We start from the raw sequence: 19,940 nt of genomic DNA, 5'->3' as shown, positions 1-19,940 counted from the left end.
AGCTCAGAATTATATACTCAGTGAAAATATCCCTCAGGAAGGAAGGTGAAATAAAGACATTTTCAGGTGGTAGAATACTTGAAGAATTCACACTGCCAGCAGACCTGCTCTATAAGAATTATCAAAGGAAGTCTTTTAGAAAGAAATGAAATGATACCAGGAGGAAACCTGAAAGATCATGAATGAAGCAACAGAAATGGTAATTATCTAGGTAAATGTAACAAACTGTTCTCCTTTTGAGTTCTTTAAAGTATGTTTGACAGTTAAAAAGCAAAAAGTATAACACTGATGATATTTTTCAATGTAGGTGGGTATATTATAAGACAAACACAAAGAACGAAGACAAAGGGATCTTTATGGTAGTATGATTTCCAGTTGAAATGGTAAAATATTGATTCTAAGTAGACCATGAAAAGTTAATTGTATATATATTATAATCCCTAGAGCAGCCACTAAAAAACTGATTGCGGGCCAGCCCAGTGGCACAGCAGTTAAGTGTGCCCATTCCGCTTCAGCGGCCCAGGGTTCACTGGTTCGGATCCCGGGTGCGGACATGGCACCACTTGGCAAAAGCCATGCTGTGGTAGGCGTCCCACATATAGAGTAGAGGAAGATGGGCATGGATGTTAGCTCAGGGCCAGTCTTCCTCAGCAAAAAGAGGAAGATTGGCAGCAGTTAGCTCAGGGCTAATCTTTCTCAAAATAAATAAATAAATAAATAAATAATTTTTTTAAAAAAATGATTGAAAGAAATATAGTAAAAAAATAAAATAGATATATTAAAATGGAATACTAAAAAATGTTCAACTAACCCAAAAGATGACAGGAAAGGGGAAGTAGAGGAAAGAAAAATAAGGGGAATAAACAGAAAACAAATAATAAAATAATAGATGGAAATTTAAACATATCAATAAATACATTAAATGTAAATGGTCTAAACAAACCAACTAAAATACATTGTAAGAAAGGGTTAAAGAATCATAACTCAATTATATGCTGTCTACAAGAAACTCATTTCAAAGAAAATGATATATGTAGGTTAAAAATAAAAGGATGGAAAAAGGTATACCATGTGAACACTAATCAAAAGAAAGATGGAGTGGTTGTGTTAATATCAGACAGACTAGACTCCAGAGCAAAGGAGATTACCCGGGATAAAGAGGGACATTCATAATGATAAAAGTGTAAATTCACAAAGAAGACAGACGATCCTAACTGTGCATGCACCTAACAATAGATGACCAAAATAGTTCAAATAAACTCTAACAGAACTGAAAGGATAAATCCACAATTATAGGTGGAGATTTCAACACTCCTTTCTCAGTAATTGATAGAACTAGTAGACAGAAGAATCATCAAGGATATAGAAGAACTGAACAGCATCATCAATCAACTGTATTTAATTGACATTTATAGAACATTCCATTCAACAAAAGTAAAATACACATTCTTTTTAAGTTCACATGGAACATTCACCAAGATAGACCATATCCTAAGATATAAAACAAACCTTAACAAATTTGAAAGAATTAAAATCATGCAAAATATGCTCTAGGACCGTAATAGAATTAAACTGGAGATCAATAACAGATAATATAAAAATCTAGAAATACTTAAAAATTAAGCAATATACTTCCAAATAACCCATGCATCAAAGAAGACATCTCTAGAGAATTTAGAAAATATATTGAACTAAGCAAAAATGAAAATAACATATCAAAATTTGTGTGACACAGCTAAAGCAGTACCTGAAGGGCTATTTATAGCATTAAATGTTTATATTGGAAAAGAAGAAAGGTCATATGTCAATAATAAAATGTTAAGAAACTAAAAAAAGAGCAAAATAAACCTAAAGCAACCACAAAGAAGGAAACAATAAAACTTGAGTAGAAATCAGTGAACCTGAAAACAAAAATAGTAGGGAAAAAGCCAATGAAACCAAAAGCAGTTTCTCTGAAAAGATAAATAAAATTGATGAACTTCTAGCTAGACTGACAAAGGAAAACAAGAGAGGACACAAATTACCGTATCATGAATTAAAGAGCAAATAACACTACAGACCCTGCAGACAGTGAAAGCATACAACTCTACAGACATAAAACTGACAAGTTAGATGAGATGGACAATTCCTTGAAAACCACAAACCGCCAATACTCACCCTAGAAGAAATAGATAACCTCAATAGTCCTATAACTATTTTTAAAAATTAAACTTGAAGTTAAAAACTTTCCAGAAAAAGAAATCGCCAAGTCAAGATGGTTTCACTGATGAATTCTACCAAACATTTAAAGAAGAAATAATTCCATTTCTACACAACATCTTTCAGAAAAGGGGAGGGAACATTTTCCACCTCATTTTAGGAGGCCACTGTTACCTAATTGAACGAAAATTGATACCAAATTGAACAAAGACACTGAAAAAAACGAAAAGAAAATAGCAAACCAATATCCTTCATGAACATAGATGCAAAATCCTCACCAGAATATTAGCAAAACAAATCTAGCAGTTTTTGAAAATAATAACACATGATAACCAAGCGAGGTTTACCCCTGGAATACAAGGCTGGTTCAATTAAAAGGATGAAATACCACCATGCACTTATTAGAATAGCTAAAATAAAATTAAAAAATTGGCAATACTTTGTGCTGGTGAGGGTGCAGAGCCGCTGGAACTCTCACACGTTGTTGGTGGGAATGCAGAATGGTACAGCCACTCTGGAAAATTTGTCAGCGTCTTACACAGTTAAACACACACCTACCTTATGATCCACTCATCCCAGTTATGCAATTTTTTTACCCAAGAGAAAAAAAAAACCCATATTGGACATAAAGACTTGAACATGAATGTTCATAGCAGCCTTATTGGTAGTAATCAAAAACTGGAAACGACTCAAGTGTCCATTAACAGGTGAATACATAAACAAGTCGTGGTATATCCAGACAATGCGAAACCACTGTACTATCGATATACACATGGGTAAATCTTGTAAGAATTATGATGAGTGAAAGAAGCCAAACCAAAAAAGAGTACATACTGCATGATTCCATTTATATAAAACTCTAGGAAATGCAAACTAATCAAGAGTCACAGAAAGCAGGTCTGAGGTTGCCTGGGCTGGGGGAGGGGCAGCAGAAAAGGGTAGGAAGGAGGGCTTACAAAGGAGTGCCAGGAAATTCGGGGGAGTTATAGATATTTCACTATCTTAATTGTGTTCATGGTTTCATGGGTGTGTAAAAATGTCAAAACTTACATAATTGTACCTTTTTAATATGTACAGTTTAATGTTTAATAAAGCTGTTTTTAAAAATACACCTTCCATGTGACCCAGAAATCACACTCCTAGGTATTTACCCTAGAGAAATCAAAAATTATGTTCACATCAACACTTGCACATGAATCATTATACAAGCTCTATTCATAATATCTAAAGACTGGAAACAACCCACATATCTTTCAGTGGGTGAATATATAAAGTGTGGTATATCTATACAGTAAAATACTACTGCTTGGCAGTAAAAAGGAGCAAACTATTGAAACAAGCAACAACTTGGATGAATCACCAGTTAAGACGTCAGTCTGGAAAGGTTGCATACTCTATGATTTCATTTATATGACTTTCTTGAAAAGCCAAAATCTAGTGACAAACATCGGTGGTTGCTGGGGGAGGGGGCGAGTACAAAGGGAAAGCACGAGGTTGCTTTGGGAGGAATGGAACTGTTCTGTATCCAAAGGGTGGCAGCGGTTCCACAAAAGCATACGTGTGCTAAAATCCATATAACTGCACATCCTCAAGAATTCAATATTACTCTACATTAATTTAAAATTTAAAAACCCACTTGAATCTGTTTCTATAATGAGCCTTGTTAGAAATGAGCACTGTAAGAAAAGCAGTGGGATAAGAAAATTCACTTTTCCTATCCTCTACCAGCTTCTCAGTTTTATGGTGCTATAATCTGGGACTTTAATGATAGACTTTTCCTAAGTGATGGATGTTTTTTCGAAATTAATTGAATTTAATGAAAAAGTTAAAATACAATAAAATACCCTGCCCTGACCCATAAAGTCTCTTCAGTGACTTCTACCTACCCCTACCGCTCTCTATCCCCCCTCCTCCATCTTTCTCCCCCCTCCCCCCACAGCCCAAATTTTTAGCTTTCCACAGTCAGTGTCTCCATTCCACTCACCTTTCACTCTCCAGCTGATTCCAAACTTGTTTCTACTTTTATTACACCACCAAAAAAGCTAGTGCTAAAGAAAGTACCAGTAACCTCCATGTTACTAGTCCAATGGACGCATTTCAACTCTATCTTCCTTGACTTGGCAGTCCCATGTGAGAGGGCTGACTTCTCTCTCCCTGAAGCTCCCTCTCCTTTGGATTCCTCAACACCGTTGATTCTGGCCCTCCCGCCTTTCCTCTTTGCAGCCTTGTCCTACCTGGCCTTTACGTGTTAGGAATTCTTAATTCTTCATCTTGGGTCCTCTTACATCTATCGTGTGTTCTCTCTCTAGGCAAAACTATTCATACCTATAGGTTATTTACCTCCTATATTCAGATGGCTCACAATTTGTATCCCAAACTGGATAGGTCCTTTAATCTTCAGAATTATGTATCCTACTTGTCTGTGTTGCCTGGTATATTCCTCAAACTTAGCATATGCTAAAGAGAATTTATAATGTTTCCCATATTCTGAATTTTCTAGGGTTTCTTATCTGAGTAATGCAAGTCAGGTTGCCTATCTCCATTCTGAAAGCCAGGAAACTCTGGAGCCATCTTGATACTTGAGTTCTCTCACTTCCTTTTCCCAGCATATCTCCAGGTCTTGTCAGTTTCATCTCCTAAATGTCAGATCTGTCTGATTATATACAGGGTTTGAACCACTGCTCCAGTTCAAAGTACACTGAGCACTGTAATTGCTTCCCAGCTATTTTGACCTTTATCTCTTAGTTCTTCAGACGGGAGCCAGCAAAATCTTTTCAAAAAGCAAATCTGTTCATGGCACATCCTTGCCTAAAACCTTAAATATCTCTTCCTTCTTCTTAGACTAGAACAAGACTCCTTAACCGCACGTGTCCGAACCTCTCAGCCTCACTCCACACCATGCTCTGCCTTTCTCCCTCCCCTGGAACCATACCGTCTGTATTAGTCTACCCAGGCAGCCATAACAGAATGCCACAGTCTGGGTGGCTGGAACACATTTCTTTCTCACAATTCTGGAGGCTGGAAGTCCAAGACCACAGTGTCAGCAGGTCTGTTTCTCCTAGGGCCCCTCTCCTTGGCTTGCAGATGGCCACCTTCTCGCTGTGTCCTCACACGGCCTTTCCTCTGTGTGCACATATCCCTGGTGTCTCCTTCTCTTCTTAGGAGGACACCAGTCACATTGATTTAGGGCCCCATCTTCTCGGCATCATTTTAACTTAATCACCTTTTTGACGGTCCTATCTCCAAATATAGTCTCATGGATTAGAGGCTACCCATGTGAGCACCTTTAACGCTACCTCTTGAAAGGCCCTCTCTCCAAATCTGTTTGAGGTACTCAGGGTTGGTACTTCCAACATATGAATTTTGGGTGGGAGTAACAGGACACAATTCAGCCCACAACACGGTCTTTCAATCTTTCGTTCAGTCCTGTTTGTCTGCCATGGAACCTTTGCACCTGCTGTTCCCACTTCTTTGATGCAGTTCCCTCCTGTACGTCACAGCACCTGTGACTCCCCTTTGTATCACTGAAAGGCTGTGATTTTACATGCATTGAGTGAGTGATTACCATCTGTCTCTCCGCTCGATTATAAGCCCTGAGTTCAGGGATTGCATCTCTTTTGGCTCATCATTGCTTCCCCGTACATGCCGCAGTCACAGGCACAAAGTAGGCACTTCGTAAAATATGACTGGATGGGAAGGCGGTCACCCCGTGATGCTGCCTCCCCTCCCACCCCGCCGTGATTTTGTGGCCTTTGTGTTTATGCAGACTCAGAAAATGGCTTTGTACTCAGCGTTTGCTGTACATCAGAGTTTTGTGCTTGCTCTGGGGCAAACCAGTTATTTCCTATCGTGGTACACTTTTAAGCTGTCGTTTTGCTGACATTAAGGATATATTGAAGTTTTAGGGGGAGGAGGATTATTGTTACTATATTGCTCCCTAAGAGGATAAACTATCTGTATTGAAGTATCAACACTAAAATCTTTGCTTATATTAAAGGCAATTTTCTTACCGTTTAAACCACTTCCATGTAGCATATTTTTCTAAGTCTGCATGACAGGTTCTCTATCATGTTGTCTATTTTTAAAAAGTATGAACACTTCACAAATCTAACTCAAATTAAATCAGTGCTTATGTTTCAATATTTGTGAGCAGCTGGAGAGTGTGTGTCGGAGGAATGGTAAACAATTGCACTGGGTTTTGGGGCAGAGACAATGACTAAGAACGTCTTTTAAGCATTATTTATTAGCTTGCAACTTCTGTTAACCCAAGGGTGGGTAGGAGTGAACGTGGGGAGCTTATTTTAAAAGCATCTTTTTTTCTTATATATATTTAATAGAAATTAAATTTGAGAAAATTTACTTTAATAGATGAGATCAATTGCAGCAATTATTTCCAAAGGATGAAAGATCCAGTACATTGAAAATATAATTTGATAGATAGAAATTTGCTTTATGCAGAAGTTTTTAGAAAACATTCATTGCATAAACAAAAGTATAGCGTGTTGCCTTTGGACTTCGTGATGCTAATGTACCATTGTGTGAAGAAAAAGGATGCTGAAAACTGAAGCGTTAAAGTTTGTCCTCAGATTTTGGGGGTGCTACAGGACATCTTTGCATGTGTGATGGCTTTATATAGGCTCATAAAAGTTTTAACTTATCTCAATGGTAATATTGGTCAAGCATCATAATTTAAAATATCTACTGTTTCTACTTTTCAAACTTGGAGAAGGCAAATAAAGACTATTATACTCCTAAAAGTAAAAAATATTACTTGAATTTAAATAGTAAAGGGTATGGTGGTACAATTATTTGCCAATTCCAAATAGAAACTTTTAAAAGTAATAAATTTAGATAATTACAGTAATGCTTTATAAGGGAATTCACCCTGGAGTTTCTTTAAACTGCCTGACTTTATACTACCTTCACATTATGGTTTGGTTTTACCACAAGCAACTTTCCAGGGAGAATTTAGGGAAATACGGTACATCTTTGCACACATTTGTATGCAAATATGTGGTTGTGGTACATAATTGTACCACTCAACAGCAAAAACCATGTACTGGAAGTGGTAAAATATTGAGTGAATAAAACAGTAAAGGAAGTGGAGCTAGGTATTAGCTGTACACATGGCAACTGTTGCAACTGATAGCATGCAGGGAGAAAAGAAAGGCATTTACTTTGTATGTTAGCAATACAGGCAGTCAGATAATAATGTTCACAACTTGGTACATATCTTTAACCCAGGTGAAGGGCCAACTTAGATAATTTCTGAAAAGTTTGTCAAATTTATTCCTTGTGGTGATGGAACTGTTCTGTCTCTTGACTGTGGTGGTGGATACATGAACCTCCCATGTGATAAAATTGTGCAGAGCTAAATACACACACACAGATGAATACAAGCAAAACTGGGGAAATCTTAAGATTGGCAAATTGTATCAATATTAATATCCTTGTGATATTGTGCTATAGTTTTACAGGATGTTCCCACTGCAGGAAACTGGGTAAAGGGTATAAGGGATCTTTTTGTATTATTTCTTACAACTGTGTGTGAATCTACAGTTATCTGAATAAAAGTTTCACTTTTAAAAACTTAATCACAGGTTAACAGCACCAGGGACTTTAGAACTGGCATGACAAATCGAGAGATCATCTAGATCAGTGCTTCTCAAAGTGTGGTCTCCAAATGAACAGCATCAGCATCATGGGGCATTAGTTAGGAATCCCAACCTACTGAATCTGAAACTCTGGAGGTGGGGCCCTACAATCTCTTTTAACAGACCTGCCAGGTGATTCTACTATATGCTAAAGTTTCACAATTACTGATCTCGGTCAAGCCCATCACTGTATGGTAAAGAGCTGAGAGCCACAGGAAGTGAAAGGATCTGTGTAGCTAAGGCACCTGCTAAGTTATAAAGCCAATACACTGGATGTCCTGACTACCATCCAAGATTTTTCCATCGAGCGCGCCATCTTGCAGGGATGTTGACTGCATTTACTTGACCATTTGCCTTCTCTTAGGAAGAGAGAAAACAAATAATTTATGGAGATTGAAGGACTGATGATAGAAGGCTATAAATTAGCCTTGCTGTAATGTGGAATTTATGGTACTAGTTCATCTTTTGAATTTCATTTCTTCCCTCCTTTTGACTTATCCATTACCAGGGTAGCTGTCTGCTTGAGAAATTAGCACAATTTTTATTTCACAACATTGCTCTGATGGCCCAGCTATAGCAATATCTCCACCCAAGGGGAGTACTTCATCTAAATATTATCTTAGTAGTCAAATCGTTTTTCATATTTTTAAAGATTTATTTAATGACTCTCTTCTTCAACAGCAGCTTTTGCCTACTACGTTTATTTAAGAAGTGATCTTATTACCTTATTTAATTGACTCATTGTTTCAACATACTTTTTGAGTGCCAATGAGATACCAGGCATTGAACTGAAGGAAGGAATAGAAATAATTATGTATTGTTTCCAGTTTTCGGCCAGTTCACTACCTATTGGAAAAGTTCTTGATCACATCATTGAGATACAGTGAGATAAGTGTTAACAGAGGAAGGTACAAAGCTATCCTTGAGATTTATTAAGCACTTACTATGGGCCAGGCACTGTAATAGATGCTTTTGCATGTTGATTCATTTAGTCCTCATTTCCATTTTGCAGATAAGAATATTTAGGCTCCCATAAGTTGAGCACGATATCCAAAGATCACACAGTTCCATGAAGTGACGAAACCTAGTTTCTGCCCCAGGCCACTTTGTTGCACTGGAGTGGGAGCACAGAGACAGAGGAAGCTTGGGGGAAGGAAGAGGTGGTTAGAAAGGGATTTAGTGTCAACCTTAAAAATAAAATAGCCAGTTATTTTACCAGCAAAGTAAGTTTATTCAGGAATAGCCAAAGAATTGCAATTTGGGATATGCATGCTATGACAGACCATATGCAAATCCAACGAACAGGGGAGAGGAACACTATTTTATAGAGAAAAACAGGAAATTGGGAGGGGTTGTTTTGAAGGGATGTCCACTAGAGAAAAGCACCAGTTCAGGGTAGTGATGATTTCTCATAGGCTGAGTTGCTGGAGTAGTTGATTTCTCTTTGGGATGCAGTGTACATTTCTTCCTGTAATTAATGATTCTTTCCTGTTGAGGAGACTTTTGTTGGCATCTGTAATTGACTATCTTTCCTGTAATTGATTCCATGTGGTACTGCATGGGCACTCCCCCTTCTAGCCTCCTGACTCAATTTTAAATGGGTTCCTTTTCTTAATTTCCACAACAGATTTCCTTTTTTAAAGACAAGTAAGGCACTTCTCAAAATCAGAGTTTTGTGCTTAGTAGTTGTGAAAATGGAATTGGAATTACCATTAAATAACTAATCCTAGAGCTGCCTGAAGGTCTTATTAATTCCTGACCACTTAGATGTCCCCCAACACTAGCCACAATGAAAATAACAGCCTCCTTTCTCTGTTTTTTCAGTAGTGTTTGATTACAGAAACTTCTTTCCACACAAGTTAACATGCCTTCTTTCTCATCTTGGGGAAAACATTATGATTGTTCCTGGGTTTGGCTTTTAGATATCAGAGATATAAAGCATAGACAAAAATGTTACTCATTTTATCAGCACTGGTTTTAATTCAAAGGGTACAAGAGACTGTGGGATGTGAAGAGATGAATAAGGTGCCCTGTCTTCAAGATACTGAGTGTGCATTCCTTCTCTAGTTCAGACAACTCTGTCTCCAACTCGAATTGAAGCCGTCTTTTCAGTTTCAGAAATGAATGTCGGGAGAGTCTTTGACTTTTCTTTTTTGAAATAAATTCTGACCATGTTGTACTCTGTCAAAGGAGAATCCCTAGTATGGATACATTGCTTTCTGAAGGCATCATTTTTACCTGGAAGTCAAAATAAAAGTATTTTCTTCAGAATTTATTGGTTATCTTTCCTTAAAGTCTATTTACTAATAGGTCGCATTGGGACTCTGAAGAGCCGCTTTAAAATCTTTTAAAATATCTCATTTTTCTCGTTCATTTAAAAAGTGTAAAATGTTTATGTATGTAAGAATATTATATACAAATATGTAAGTATATATGCACATATATACATAATACATTGACGTACAGTAATAGAAGTAATTTCTGGATATTTGATAAGATGATGGGTTACTTCCTCATGTTTATCTGTTATCCAGATTTTATACAATGAACACATATGACATTTACATTTATAACCAGTAAAAGAAAAATATGGTGCTCAAACCTCCAAAAACATGAAGTTATAGCTAAGGTGTAGGATTCTGTGACTGAGAATAGCTGTTATTAACTGAGTACACAGATGAAAGTCTTTGTGATCGAATCTCTCTTTTTCATTGATCTAATCAACATAAAACATTCGTTTCAGGCGTATAACATAATGATTCGATATACGTATCTATTGTGAAATGATTACCACAATAAGTCGTTAACCTCCATCACCACATGTAATTTTTTTCTTGATGAGAACTTTAAAATCTACTTTGTTAGCAACTTTCAAATATGCAATACAGTATTATTAACTGTAGTTGCTATGCTGTACATTACATCCCCAGGACCCATTTTATAACCGGAAACTTGTACCTTTTGAACACCTCCACCATTTTACCCATCTCCTACCCCAACCTCTGGCAACCACCAATCTGTTGTCTGGTATCTGAGTTTTTGTTCTGTTTTGTTTTGTTTTAACTTGGATTCCATATATAAGTGAGATCATATTTGTCTTTTTCTCTGTCTCTGAAATAAATTGCCTTTATTTCACTTCATAATGCCCTCAAGGTCCGTGTTGTTGCAAATGGCAAGATTTCATTCTTTTGACGGCTATTAGTCAAATATGTACCACATTTTCTTTATCCATTCATCCCTTGATGGATGCTTAGATTGTTTCCATGTCTTGGCTATTGTAAATAATGCTGCAATGAACATGGGGATACAGATATCTTTTCAAATTAGTGTTTTTCTTTCCTTCAGATACCCAGAAGTAGAATTACTGGATCATATACTAGTCCTATTTTTAATTTTTTGAGGAGCCTCCATACTATTTTCCATAGTGGCTGCACCAGTTTACATTCCCACCAACAGTACACAAGGGTTCCCTTTTCTCCACATCCTTGCCAACACTTGTTATTTCTTGTCTTTTTGATAATAGCCATTCTAACAGGTGTGAGGTGATAACTCATGGTTTGGATCTGCATTTCCCAGATGATTAGTGATGCTGAGCACCTTTTCATGTACCTGTCGGCCATCTGTATGTCTTCTTTGGAGAAACGTCTATTCAGATCCTCTACCCATTTTTTAAACAGATTGTTTCTATTTTAGCTATTGAGTTGTGTGAGTTCTTTCTATATTTTTGAGATTAACCCCTTATCAGATATATGATTTGCAAATATTTTCTCCATTCAGTAGGTTGCCTTTTCATTTTTGCTGATGGTTTCTTTGGCTGTGCAGAAGCTTTTTAGTTTGATGTAGTCCCACTTGTTTATAATAGTTCATTGGTAGTGTATGCAACAGATTTTGCTATACTGATTTTGTATCCTGCAACTTTACTCAATTCGTTTATTCTAACAGTCTTTTGGGGGAATCTTTAGGGTTTTCTATAGATAATATCATGTCATCTGTGAACAGTGACAGTTTTACTTCCTCCTTTCTAATTTGGATGCCTCTTATTTCTGTTTCCTGCCTAATTGCTCCAGCCAGGACTTCCAATACAATGTTGAATAAAAGTGGTGAGAGTGGGCATCTTTGCCTAGTTTGTTCCTGATTTTTAAAGAAAAAGCTTTCGGCCTTTCACTGTTGAATATGATGTTAGCTGTGGGTTGATCCAATTTCTAAATATTAATTTAGATTGGAACTTAATTGTTTGGGGGGGGGCAGTGGCCATGAAAACATTCATAGGACACAAAGAAGAAGCAAGGTTACAGCAAGTATAAAAATTTAAAGATCAACAGAGAAGAGAGAAACAATAGTGTTAGTAATTACTTTATAATTATTATGAAAAGAATTATCAGAATATAATTTTTATTTTAATAACTGTTATTAAAGGAAATTCAAACAAATAAAGAGTAAAAACCCTCAGGCTCATCACTCAGTTTCAGCTCTCATCTAGTCAGTCAATATTGTCATTTCCAGCCTGCTCCTTACTCCCCCAACTGTTCCTGGATTATTTTGAAGCAAATCTCAGATATCATATGGTTTTATCTGTAAATATTTCAGTATGTATTTCTAGATATTAGGGACTCTTTATTTAAATCATAACTATAATGCCATTATCCTACCTTAACAATACGTTCCTAGCATCATCAGATTTCCACAGTCATGGATCATTTCCCAATTGTCATATATTTTATCTATTTTTAACATTTATATTTATATATACATTATACATAAACATTCATTTATGCATTATAAATATATGAATTATTATTTGTTTGAATCAGGATCCAAGTAAAGTCCATACATTGTGATTGGTTCACAGGTCCTTACATCTCTTAATCTATAGTTTTCTGTGTCTTCTTTTTTTTTTCCTTGTAATTTTTTGCCTGAAGAAACTGGGTCACTTATTCAGTAGGATTTCCGCAGTCTGAATTTTGCTAACTGCATTACGCTGGTGTAGTTTATGTGACTGTCTGTTCCCTGTGTTTCTTATAAACTGGTAGATCCAGAAGCTTAAGTGGTTCGTTTGATTTTTTTGGTTTTTTTTTTTTCAGCAAAACTGTGTCACAGGTGGTATGTGACCAAATATTACTTTAAAGCTAATATGTGAAATGGTTTGGGCCCTGATTTCTAAGACATCCAGGAGGTATATAGAAGGACTCTGGTCATAACATATTTTGAGGCAAACAATTAGTGACTTGCCTTTTCTAGAATAATATACTAGTTAAAATTATCTCCAAAAATCTTCTGCATGGATCCAAATGCATAAGGGGAATTAAAACGTATTCTATAGGGCCAGCCCTGGTGGCCTAGTGGTTAAGTTTGGTGTGCTCTGCTTCAGCGGCCCAGGTTCAGTTCCCAGGTGCAGACCTACACCACTCGCCTGTCAGTGGCCATGCTGTGGCCGTGACCCACAAACAAAAAGAGTACAATTGGCAGCAGATGCTAGCTCGGGACAAATCTTCCTCGGGGGGGAAAAAAAAGAAAGAAAGAAAAATATTCTGTAGGTCCAGAAGTCTCATGGAATTGGCCTTTGGCTTCTCATGATTGCAATGGGCACTGCAAGCTACGTATTATACTTTATAGACCCATGCTGCCTAGTACAGTAGCTTCTGGCTATTTAACTTTAAACTACTTAAGGTAAATTTTTCAAATTTAGTTGCTTATTCACACTAGCTACAGGTAGCTAGTGGCTATCATACTGGCCAGCACTGATATAGAATATTTCCATCATCACAAAAAATTTTATTGGACAGTCGTATTTTAGACTCTAGAGAAATCAGGGAGAAGTAGACAAACTGAATGAAATTTTCTTGGCATTCAAGAAGATTTTTAGATGTTTGATAATGAGTTTTCTGTAAATCTTATCGTTTGGATTTCTGTAGTGCTGCCTCTAAACTTGAATGTTACAGGACCATTGTTTTGTTGGTGGAAAACATGAGAAGTCTGTTTTTGGACAAGTTTGTTACAGACACTCTTAACGTCTCCCTTGTTTTATGTTGTATTTCAGCTTGCTAAGAAACATATCTAGACTCTGTCACATCCAGAGAGCATACAATCCGTGACACATAAACTCAGATAAGCTCCTGCAGTGAAAGAAGGCGCTGATCGTCGCCAGGGTGAAGTGGTTAGAAACAAACACATGAAAAGATATCTCTCAAGTTTCTCTTTTACAGCATTTTTATGAAATGATTCACAGAGTGAAGTTTTATAGCACAAAAAGCAAGTCAGCAGAGAGAGCCAAAATTTTTGATTCTCATAGACACAGTGTTACACTGGAAGTAAATTTTATAGCTGGTTGAGTCAGTTCCATAAATTCTAAAGGTGTTCTGGAGAAATAGCCTTTTCCAAAGGATACCTTTTATCAGCTCTGTTACCTGTAGATATTTACATAATGGCTCATCCACCTACCTTCCTGTTGAAGAAATAGTGTATCATTTGACTTTTATCTTAATTCGGCCTAAAAATACTGTACTTGAAGTAATTGACCTTTGCTTAATTTTTTACAGCGGAAGTTCAGAGTGAAATTGAAAGGATTTTTGAACTTGCAAGAACGTTGCAACTGGTAGTCCTTGATGCAGATACTATTAATCATCCAGCTCAACTTAGTAAAACCTCTTTGGCCCCTATTATAGTGTACGTAAAGATTTCTTCTCCTAAGGTAAGTAGAGTTGCTATTGGCTGCTGTGTAATCAAAGTTTACTAAAATGTGCGTTTATTTTCTGTTTTCTAGTTATAACAGGCTATGTCTTTATCCATCATAAAGAGTTTGAAGAGACATTAGTTAAGAATTTTTACGACTGATATAAAGCAAAGTATGATTATTAGTTTAACGACTTAGAATAGTGATTCTCAAAGTGTAGTCGATGGATCTCTAGGCAGGGGGTCGGGGGGGCTCCAAGACACTTTCAGAGGGTCCACGGGGTCAAAACTATTTCTGTAATAATGCCAAACATTATTCACCTTTTTCACTGTTTTGACCTTTGCACTGATGGTGGGCAGAACTGCTAATATCTAAGCATGAATCAAGACTGTGGCACCAGACAGGATGAGCAGTCACTGTATTCTTCCCACTGTGCACGTGCAGTTAAAAATAAAAAAAAAAGAACCCAAACCCAGTTTCACTTAATTTTATTAAATTTTGACTCTAAGTATAAGCCTTTACTATTCGGAGTAATGAAACAGGAAATACACTTCAGCTGTATATCAAAGTCAGTCAGTTATCTTGAGGACAAGCACTGGTGTGATTATTTGAGCTGTGAATTGAACTACCCACTTTTTTCACGGAGCACCATTTTTATTTGAAAGAACAACTGACAGGCTATGCTTGTTTAGACTTGGGTATTTGGCAGATATTTTCTTGAACAAAGGGGGTCTGTCACTTCAAGGCAAACAACAGCCTTTGTTACCCATGATAAAACCCAAGCTTTCAAACAAAAATTAGGATTTTGGAAAACTTGTATCCACCTCTGAAAGCCTGGTAGCTTCCCACCAGATAAAGACTTTTCTAATGAGATCAATGATAATAACAAATATGATGTTTTAATATTGTACAATGCAACGTGTCAACATTTGGAAGACCCAAGAATTGAGTGTACCTTTATTTTCCAAATGATCAGTGAATGACGTTACAGATCATGCCTGGTAAGAGATCCATTCAAATTTCAAGATAGACCAATGGAATTTAATGTAACAGAGTAAGAAAAATGCATTGATATAGTTTCAGATTTCACAGGGCAACTAGTCTTTAAGAAACTACCATTAGTTGAGTTTAGCATAGTATCAAAGAAGAATGTCTGCAATTATCCGAAAGGGCTACTGAAATATTCCTTTCCTCAACTACATATTTGTAGAAGACTGGATTTCCTTCATATTTCAATGAAAACCATACATTGTAGCAGATTACATGCATAAGCAGATAGGAGACTTCAGTTGTCTTCAATAATCTCTCAGTTATCTGGGAGATTTGCAAAAACTGTAGCTATTTTTATGAAAATAAGTAATTTACGTTAACATGTAATAGGGTTATTGTTAATTTTTAAACGAAAATTCTTTTGATGTCTAATATGGTAAATATTAGATATAGTTCACATAAACAAAAGCTTTTTGGGTGTCTCAACAGCTTTTTAAAATAAAGTTGGCCATGAGACAAAGTTTGATATCCGCTAGCCTTGATGCTGTTTTCTCTTTTTTAGAGCGTGCAACTGGGATTTATCTTAACATGTTAATTTTGCAGATAATCTTACACATTATATTTTATAGCTCAATCTATTACAAGCCATTTATGCTGTATATGAAAAGGCCCCAGAGAAAGGAGTGAATAATGAACCTTGTCGTTTACCTGAGTGCAGATATTCTTCTGTTAAAAAATCTTATCTTTTACAGGTTTTACAAAGGTTAATAAAATCTCGAGGGAAATCTCAAGCTAAACACCTCAATGTCCAAATGGTGGCAGCTGATAAACTGGCCCAGTGTCCTCCAGTAAGTTAGCTCTATGTACGGTACAATCCAGCTGAAGAGATCAGAGCTGGCATTATATTAAAGAAACAAAAAGCAGACACTTAAATGCTTGTTGGGGGAGACAGTCCTTGCCACTTAGCAGTGGTCTTCATTCCAAAGAAGTGACTGTCCTGCCTCCTGCCACGAGCACTTGTCCAGGTCACAACCATGGCTTACAAAAAGCCACGGCACGTTCTGTGGCGACTTTGCTTTGGTAACTAACATCTAATTAGTATCTTAAATGACATAAGTTTGTGGTTTCAAAAACTTGGTTACAAGATGGATCTATTTGGGGTTGGTTTATTAATCATAGGGAGCAAGTTGCTGCCTCTTAATAATTATCTGAGAAATTGATTTGAGACCATGTAAAAAACAAATTTCTAGACATCAGTTACCTGGATTCTAACATCTGAATACATTCTACTTCTAATCCCTGCTTTACATACTATGCCTTGGGACTATAGATCACTTCTAGTTTTGGGTTTTTTTTAAGTGCGGGTATTTCAGAAGCTCTAAGAACTATGATTATATCCATTTTGATTGGTTGGCGTATGTTAAAATTTATAATAAACACTTTGAACTATTTTGAAGTTTGGACCATGTCAAATTATCAGTGGTTTCCACCACTTCTGCCAAATTTCGTGTCCTAATCTTACCTCGTTAATTTCCAAGATTAAACTCTTCAGTTTCTATGTCAAAAACAGGCTTATTCCTGTTACAGTTCAAATTATATTCTTTTCTTTTTTACATCTCTTGTCTACTCTAGTATCAATTCCTTTTTGCACTATTGACAGACAACTTTTCCATCATGCCCTTAACAACTAATATTCCACCTATTCACTTTCCGCTCACTCCTGTTGGTTATGCATCCAGTGTTCTAAACAATGATTTGAGGTAGGTGGACAGTTAGCCACTGGGAAAGGAGGAAGTAGGAGCACCTAAGCAAGAGCAGATACAAAGTGGTGCAGCTCAGCAGCCCCTCCCCCGCCCTTGCTCCCTCCCCCCTCCTTTTATGAGGGTGGGGTGTGTGTGAACTTTGTCACAACTGGGCTGGTCTAACTGTGCCGTCTGAAATGTTTGCCTCTGCAGGAGTTGTTTGATGTGATCTTGGATGAGAACCAGCTCGAGGATGCCTGTGAGCACCTTGCCGACTATCTGGAGGCCTACTGGAAGGCCACCCACCCTCCCAGCAGCAGTCTCCCCAACCCTCTCCTTAGCCGCACGTTAGCCACTTCAACTCTGCCTGTTAGCCCCGCTCTAGCCTCTAATTCACAGGTAAGAGGAGCTCTTTACCGTCTTCCCTGAGAACTAGGCTGCCTGGGGTCATGTTGCTGGGATGCAAGCCCAGACATCCAGCAAGTGCTGGCTCCAGTAGAGCAGCTCTGTCCAAGCGGAGGCAAACGTTGAGTCAGTTGAACATCTTCAGTGTGAGTTGTGCACCTGTAAGAAAAGCAGTGTAAACAGCATATACGATGAATCTATATAAACTGGAAAAGTCCCCAACTACCTGCTCTTTCAGACAGAACTAGAACTTTCTCCACGTTCAGCAGCACAGACAGTGGAATCAGACCGCCTGGTTCAAGTCCTGGCCCCGCCTCTTACCGGGTGTAGAACCTTGGATAAGTTCCTTTCCTGCTCTTTGCTTTAGGTTGCCAGCATTATTGCCAACATTGCCAGCATTTCCTGAGGCAGCTCTCTCGGAGGGTGGCCGTATTCATGAGTTAATATATGTGACGGTTAGAACAGAGCTTGTCTCATAGTTGGTATTCTATCCTTTTTTGCCCCTGAATCCTTATCTTAAGCCAAACCCAGCATCCTACGGATGTCTAATCTTCCCACATGTATTCAAGCAGAGCTAGTTCAGTGTACATCCGCGTGCAGAAAAACCTCAAGGACCTGTATCTGTATTTGAACCACAAGAGAACATATAAAAGAATGCCCTCCCTCCTTCATTTATACATTTAAAAAAGAAAAAGGTTACTCTGTGCCCCATTCTAGGCACTTACAGATTAACATAAATTCCAATATAATAAAGTACAAACCTTATAAATGCCACTGGACATTATCAAAAAAAATTAGGGAACCAAGCTGGGTGAGATTTCATGGCAGCGTTTTCAATGCTTATAAGGGACTCGACTTGACTGGACTTGCTTTGTGACGCGCTAGTTCCTAACGCCGTGGCCCTGGCTGATGCCTGTGTTTGCTCCCTGCACCACCAGGGTTCTCAAGGCGATCAGAGGACTGACCGCTCTGCTCCTGCCCGTTCTGCTTCCCAAGCTGAAGAAGAACCCTGCCTGGAACCAGTCAAGAGATCCCAGCACCGTTCTTCCTCCTCAGCCCAGCACCACAACCATCGCAGTGGGACAAGTCGAGGCCTCTCCAGGCAAGAGACGTTTGACTCGGAAACCCAGGAGAGTCGAGACTCTGCCTACGTAGAGCCAAAGGAAGATTACTGCCACGAACACGTGGACCACTATGCCCCACACCGTGACCACAACCACAGAGATGAGCCCCACGGGAGCAGCGAGCATAGACACAGGGAGTCTCGGCACCGTGCCAGGGACTTGGATCGAGAGCAGGACCACAACGAGTGCAACAAACAGCGAAGCCGCCATAAATCCAAGGATCGCTATTGTGACAAGGATGGAGAAGGAATATCCAAAAAACGGAACGAGGCTGGGGAATGGAATAGGGATGTTTACATCCGCCAATAACTTTGGCCCTTTTGTGTTTTTTTTTTTTTTTTAAGTAAGTCTTGTATAACAGCACCCCCAAACTAAATCTTTGGGGGTCTACATTGCAATCATATGTGATCTGTCTTGTATATTTTGTACTGCTGTTGCTTGAATAGCAATAGCATGAAATAGAGTATTAATATACTTTTTTTTCTTTTGTAAGTGCTATATAAATTCGCCTGGTATGGCTGCAGTCCTCCGGTTGTATACTGGACTTTTTCAAAAACTGTTTGGGGTAGCTGCCACTTGAACAAAATCCGTTGCCATCCACGTGGCGTTAGTATTTTAAGAAATGTAGTTGTTTTCAAAAATGTAGTTGATGTATCCAGCAAGCCAGAATCAGCCCAGATAAGAAGTGGAATTTCTTGATTCTCCATATTTTAAATATGTAGGCACCTGATTTGCATATTCATTCATCCATGGACCACTGTTTCTTGCTTGTACCTCTGGCTGACTAAATTTGGGGACAGGTTCTGTCTTGCCTTACACAAAGGGGATCATAAAGTTAGAATCTATTTTCTATGTACTAGTACTGTGTACTGTATAGACAGTTTGTAAATGTTATTTCTGCAAACACCTTCTTATGATAATTATATATATAATATATATATATATCAGTTTGATCACACTATTTTAGAGTCTTAATGCCAAGTCAGCAGATTTGCTTTATGAATTACAGGGACTAGAAATGCCCACCTTCAGGAAATTTGTAATAACATCATCTAGACACCTATCCCCACTCTAGTAGAAAGTCTGTACATACTGTAAACACGTGTGATTGCTTGACTTGAAAAGGTTTGATTTCTGAATGTTTTACCATCCTTGT

At 37.8% G+C, this 19,940-nt stretch overlaps 1 protein-coding gene across 10 annotated transcripts in view; it reads left to right on the top strand.

Annotated features, from left to right (window-relative positions):
• The window catches only part of CACNB2 (calcium voltage-gated channel auxiliary subunit beta 2), a 351,543-nt gene extending 331,993 nt beyond the window's left edge, over positions 1 to 19,550 (top strand). For all 10 annotated transcript variants that reach the window (XM_044762395.2, XM_044762396.2, XM_044762394.2 and 7 more), the window contains 4 exons: positions 14,390 to 14,541; positions 16,266 to 16,361; positions 17,469 to 17,654; positions 18,599 to 19,550. In XM_044762395.2, the coding sequence (XP_044618330.1) occupies positions 14,390 to 14,541; positions 16,266 to 16,361; positions 17,469 to 17,654; positions 18,599 to 19,093 (929 nt within the window). In that variant the 3' untranslated portion in view covers positions 19,094 to 19,550. The remainder of the gene's footprint in view (positions 1 to 14,389; positions 14,542 to 16,265; positions 16,362 to 17,468; positions 17,655 to 18,598) is intronic.
• Positions 19,551 to 19,940: the final 390 nt, after the last annotated feature.

This window comes from Equus asinus, chromosome 29 (assembly GCF_041296235.1).
Source record: "Equus asinus isolate D_3611 breed Donkey chromosome 29, EquAss-T2T_v2, whole genome shotgun sequence".
In the NCBI taxonomy this organism is placed as follows: domain Eukaryota; kingdom Metazoa; phylum Chordata; class Mammalia; order Perissodactyla; family Equidae; genus Equus; species Equus asinus.
This window is presented reverse-complemented; position numbering and strand designations above follow the sequence as displayed.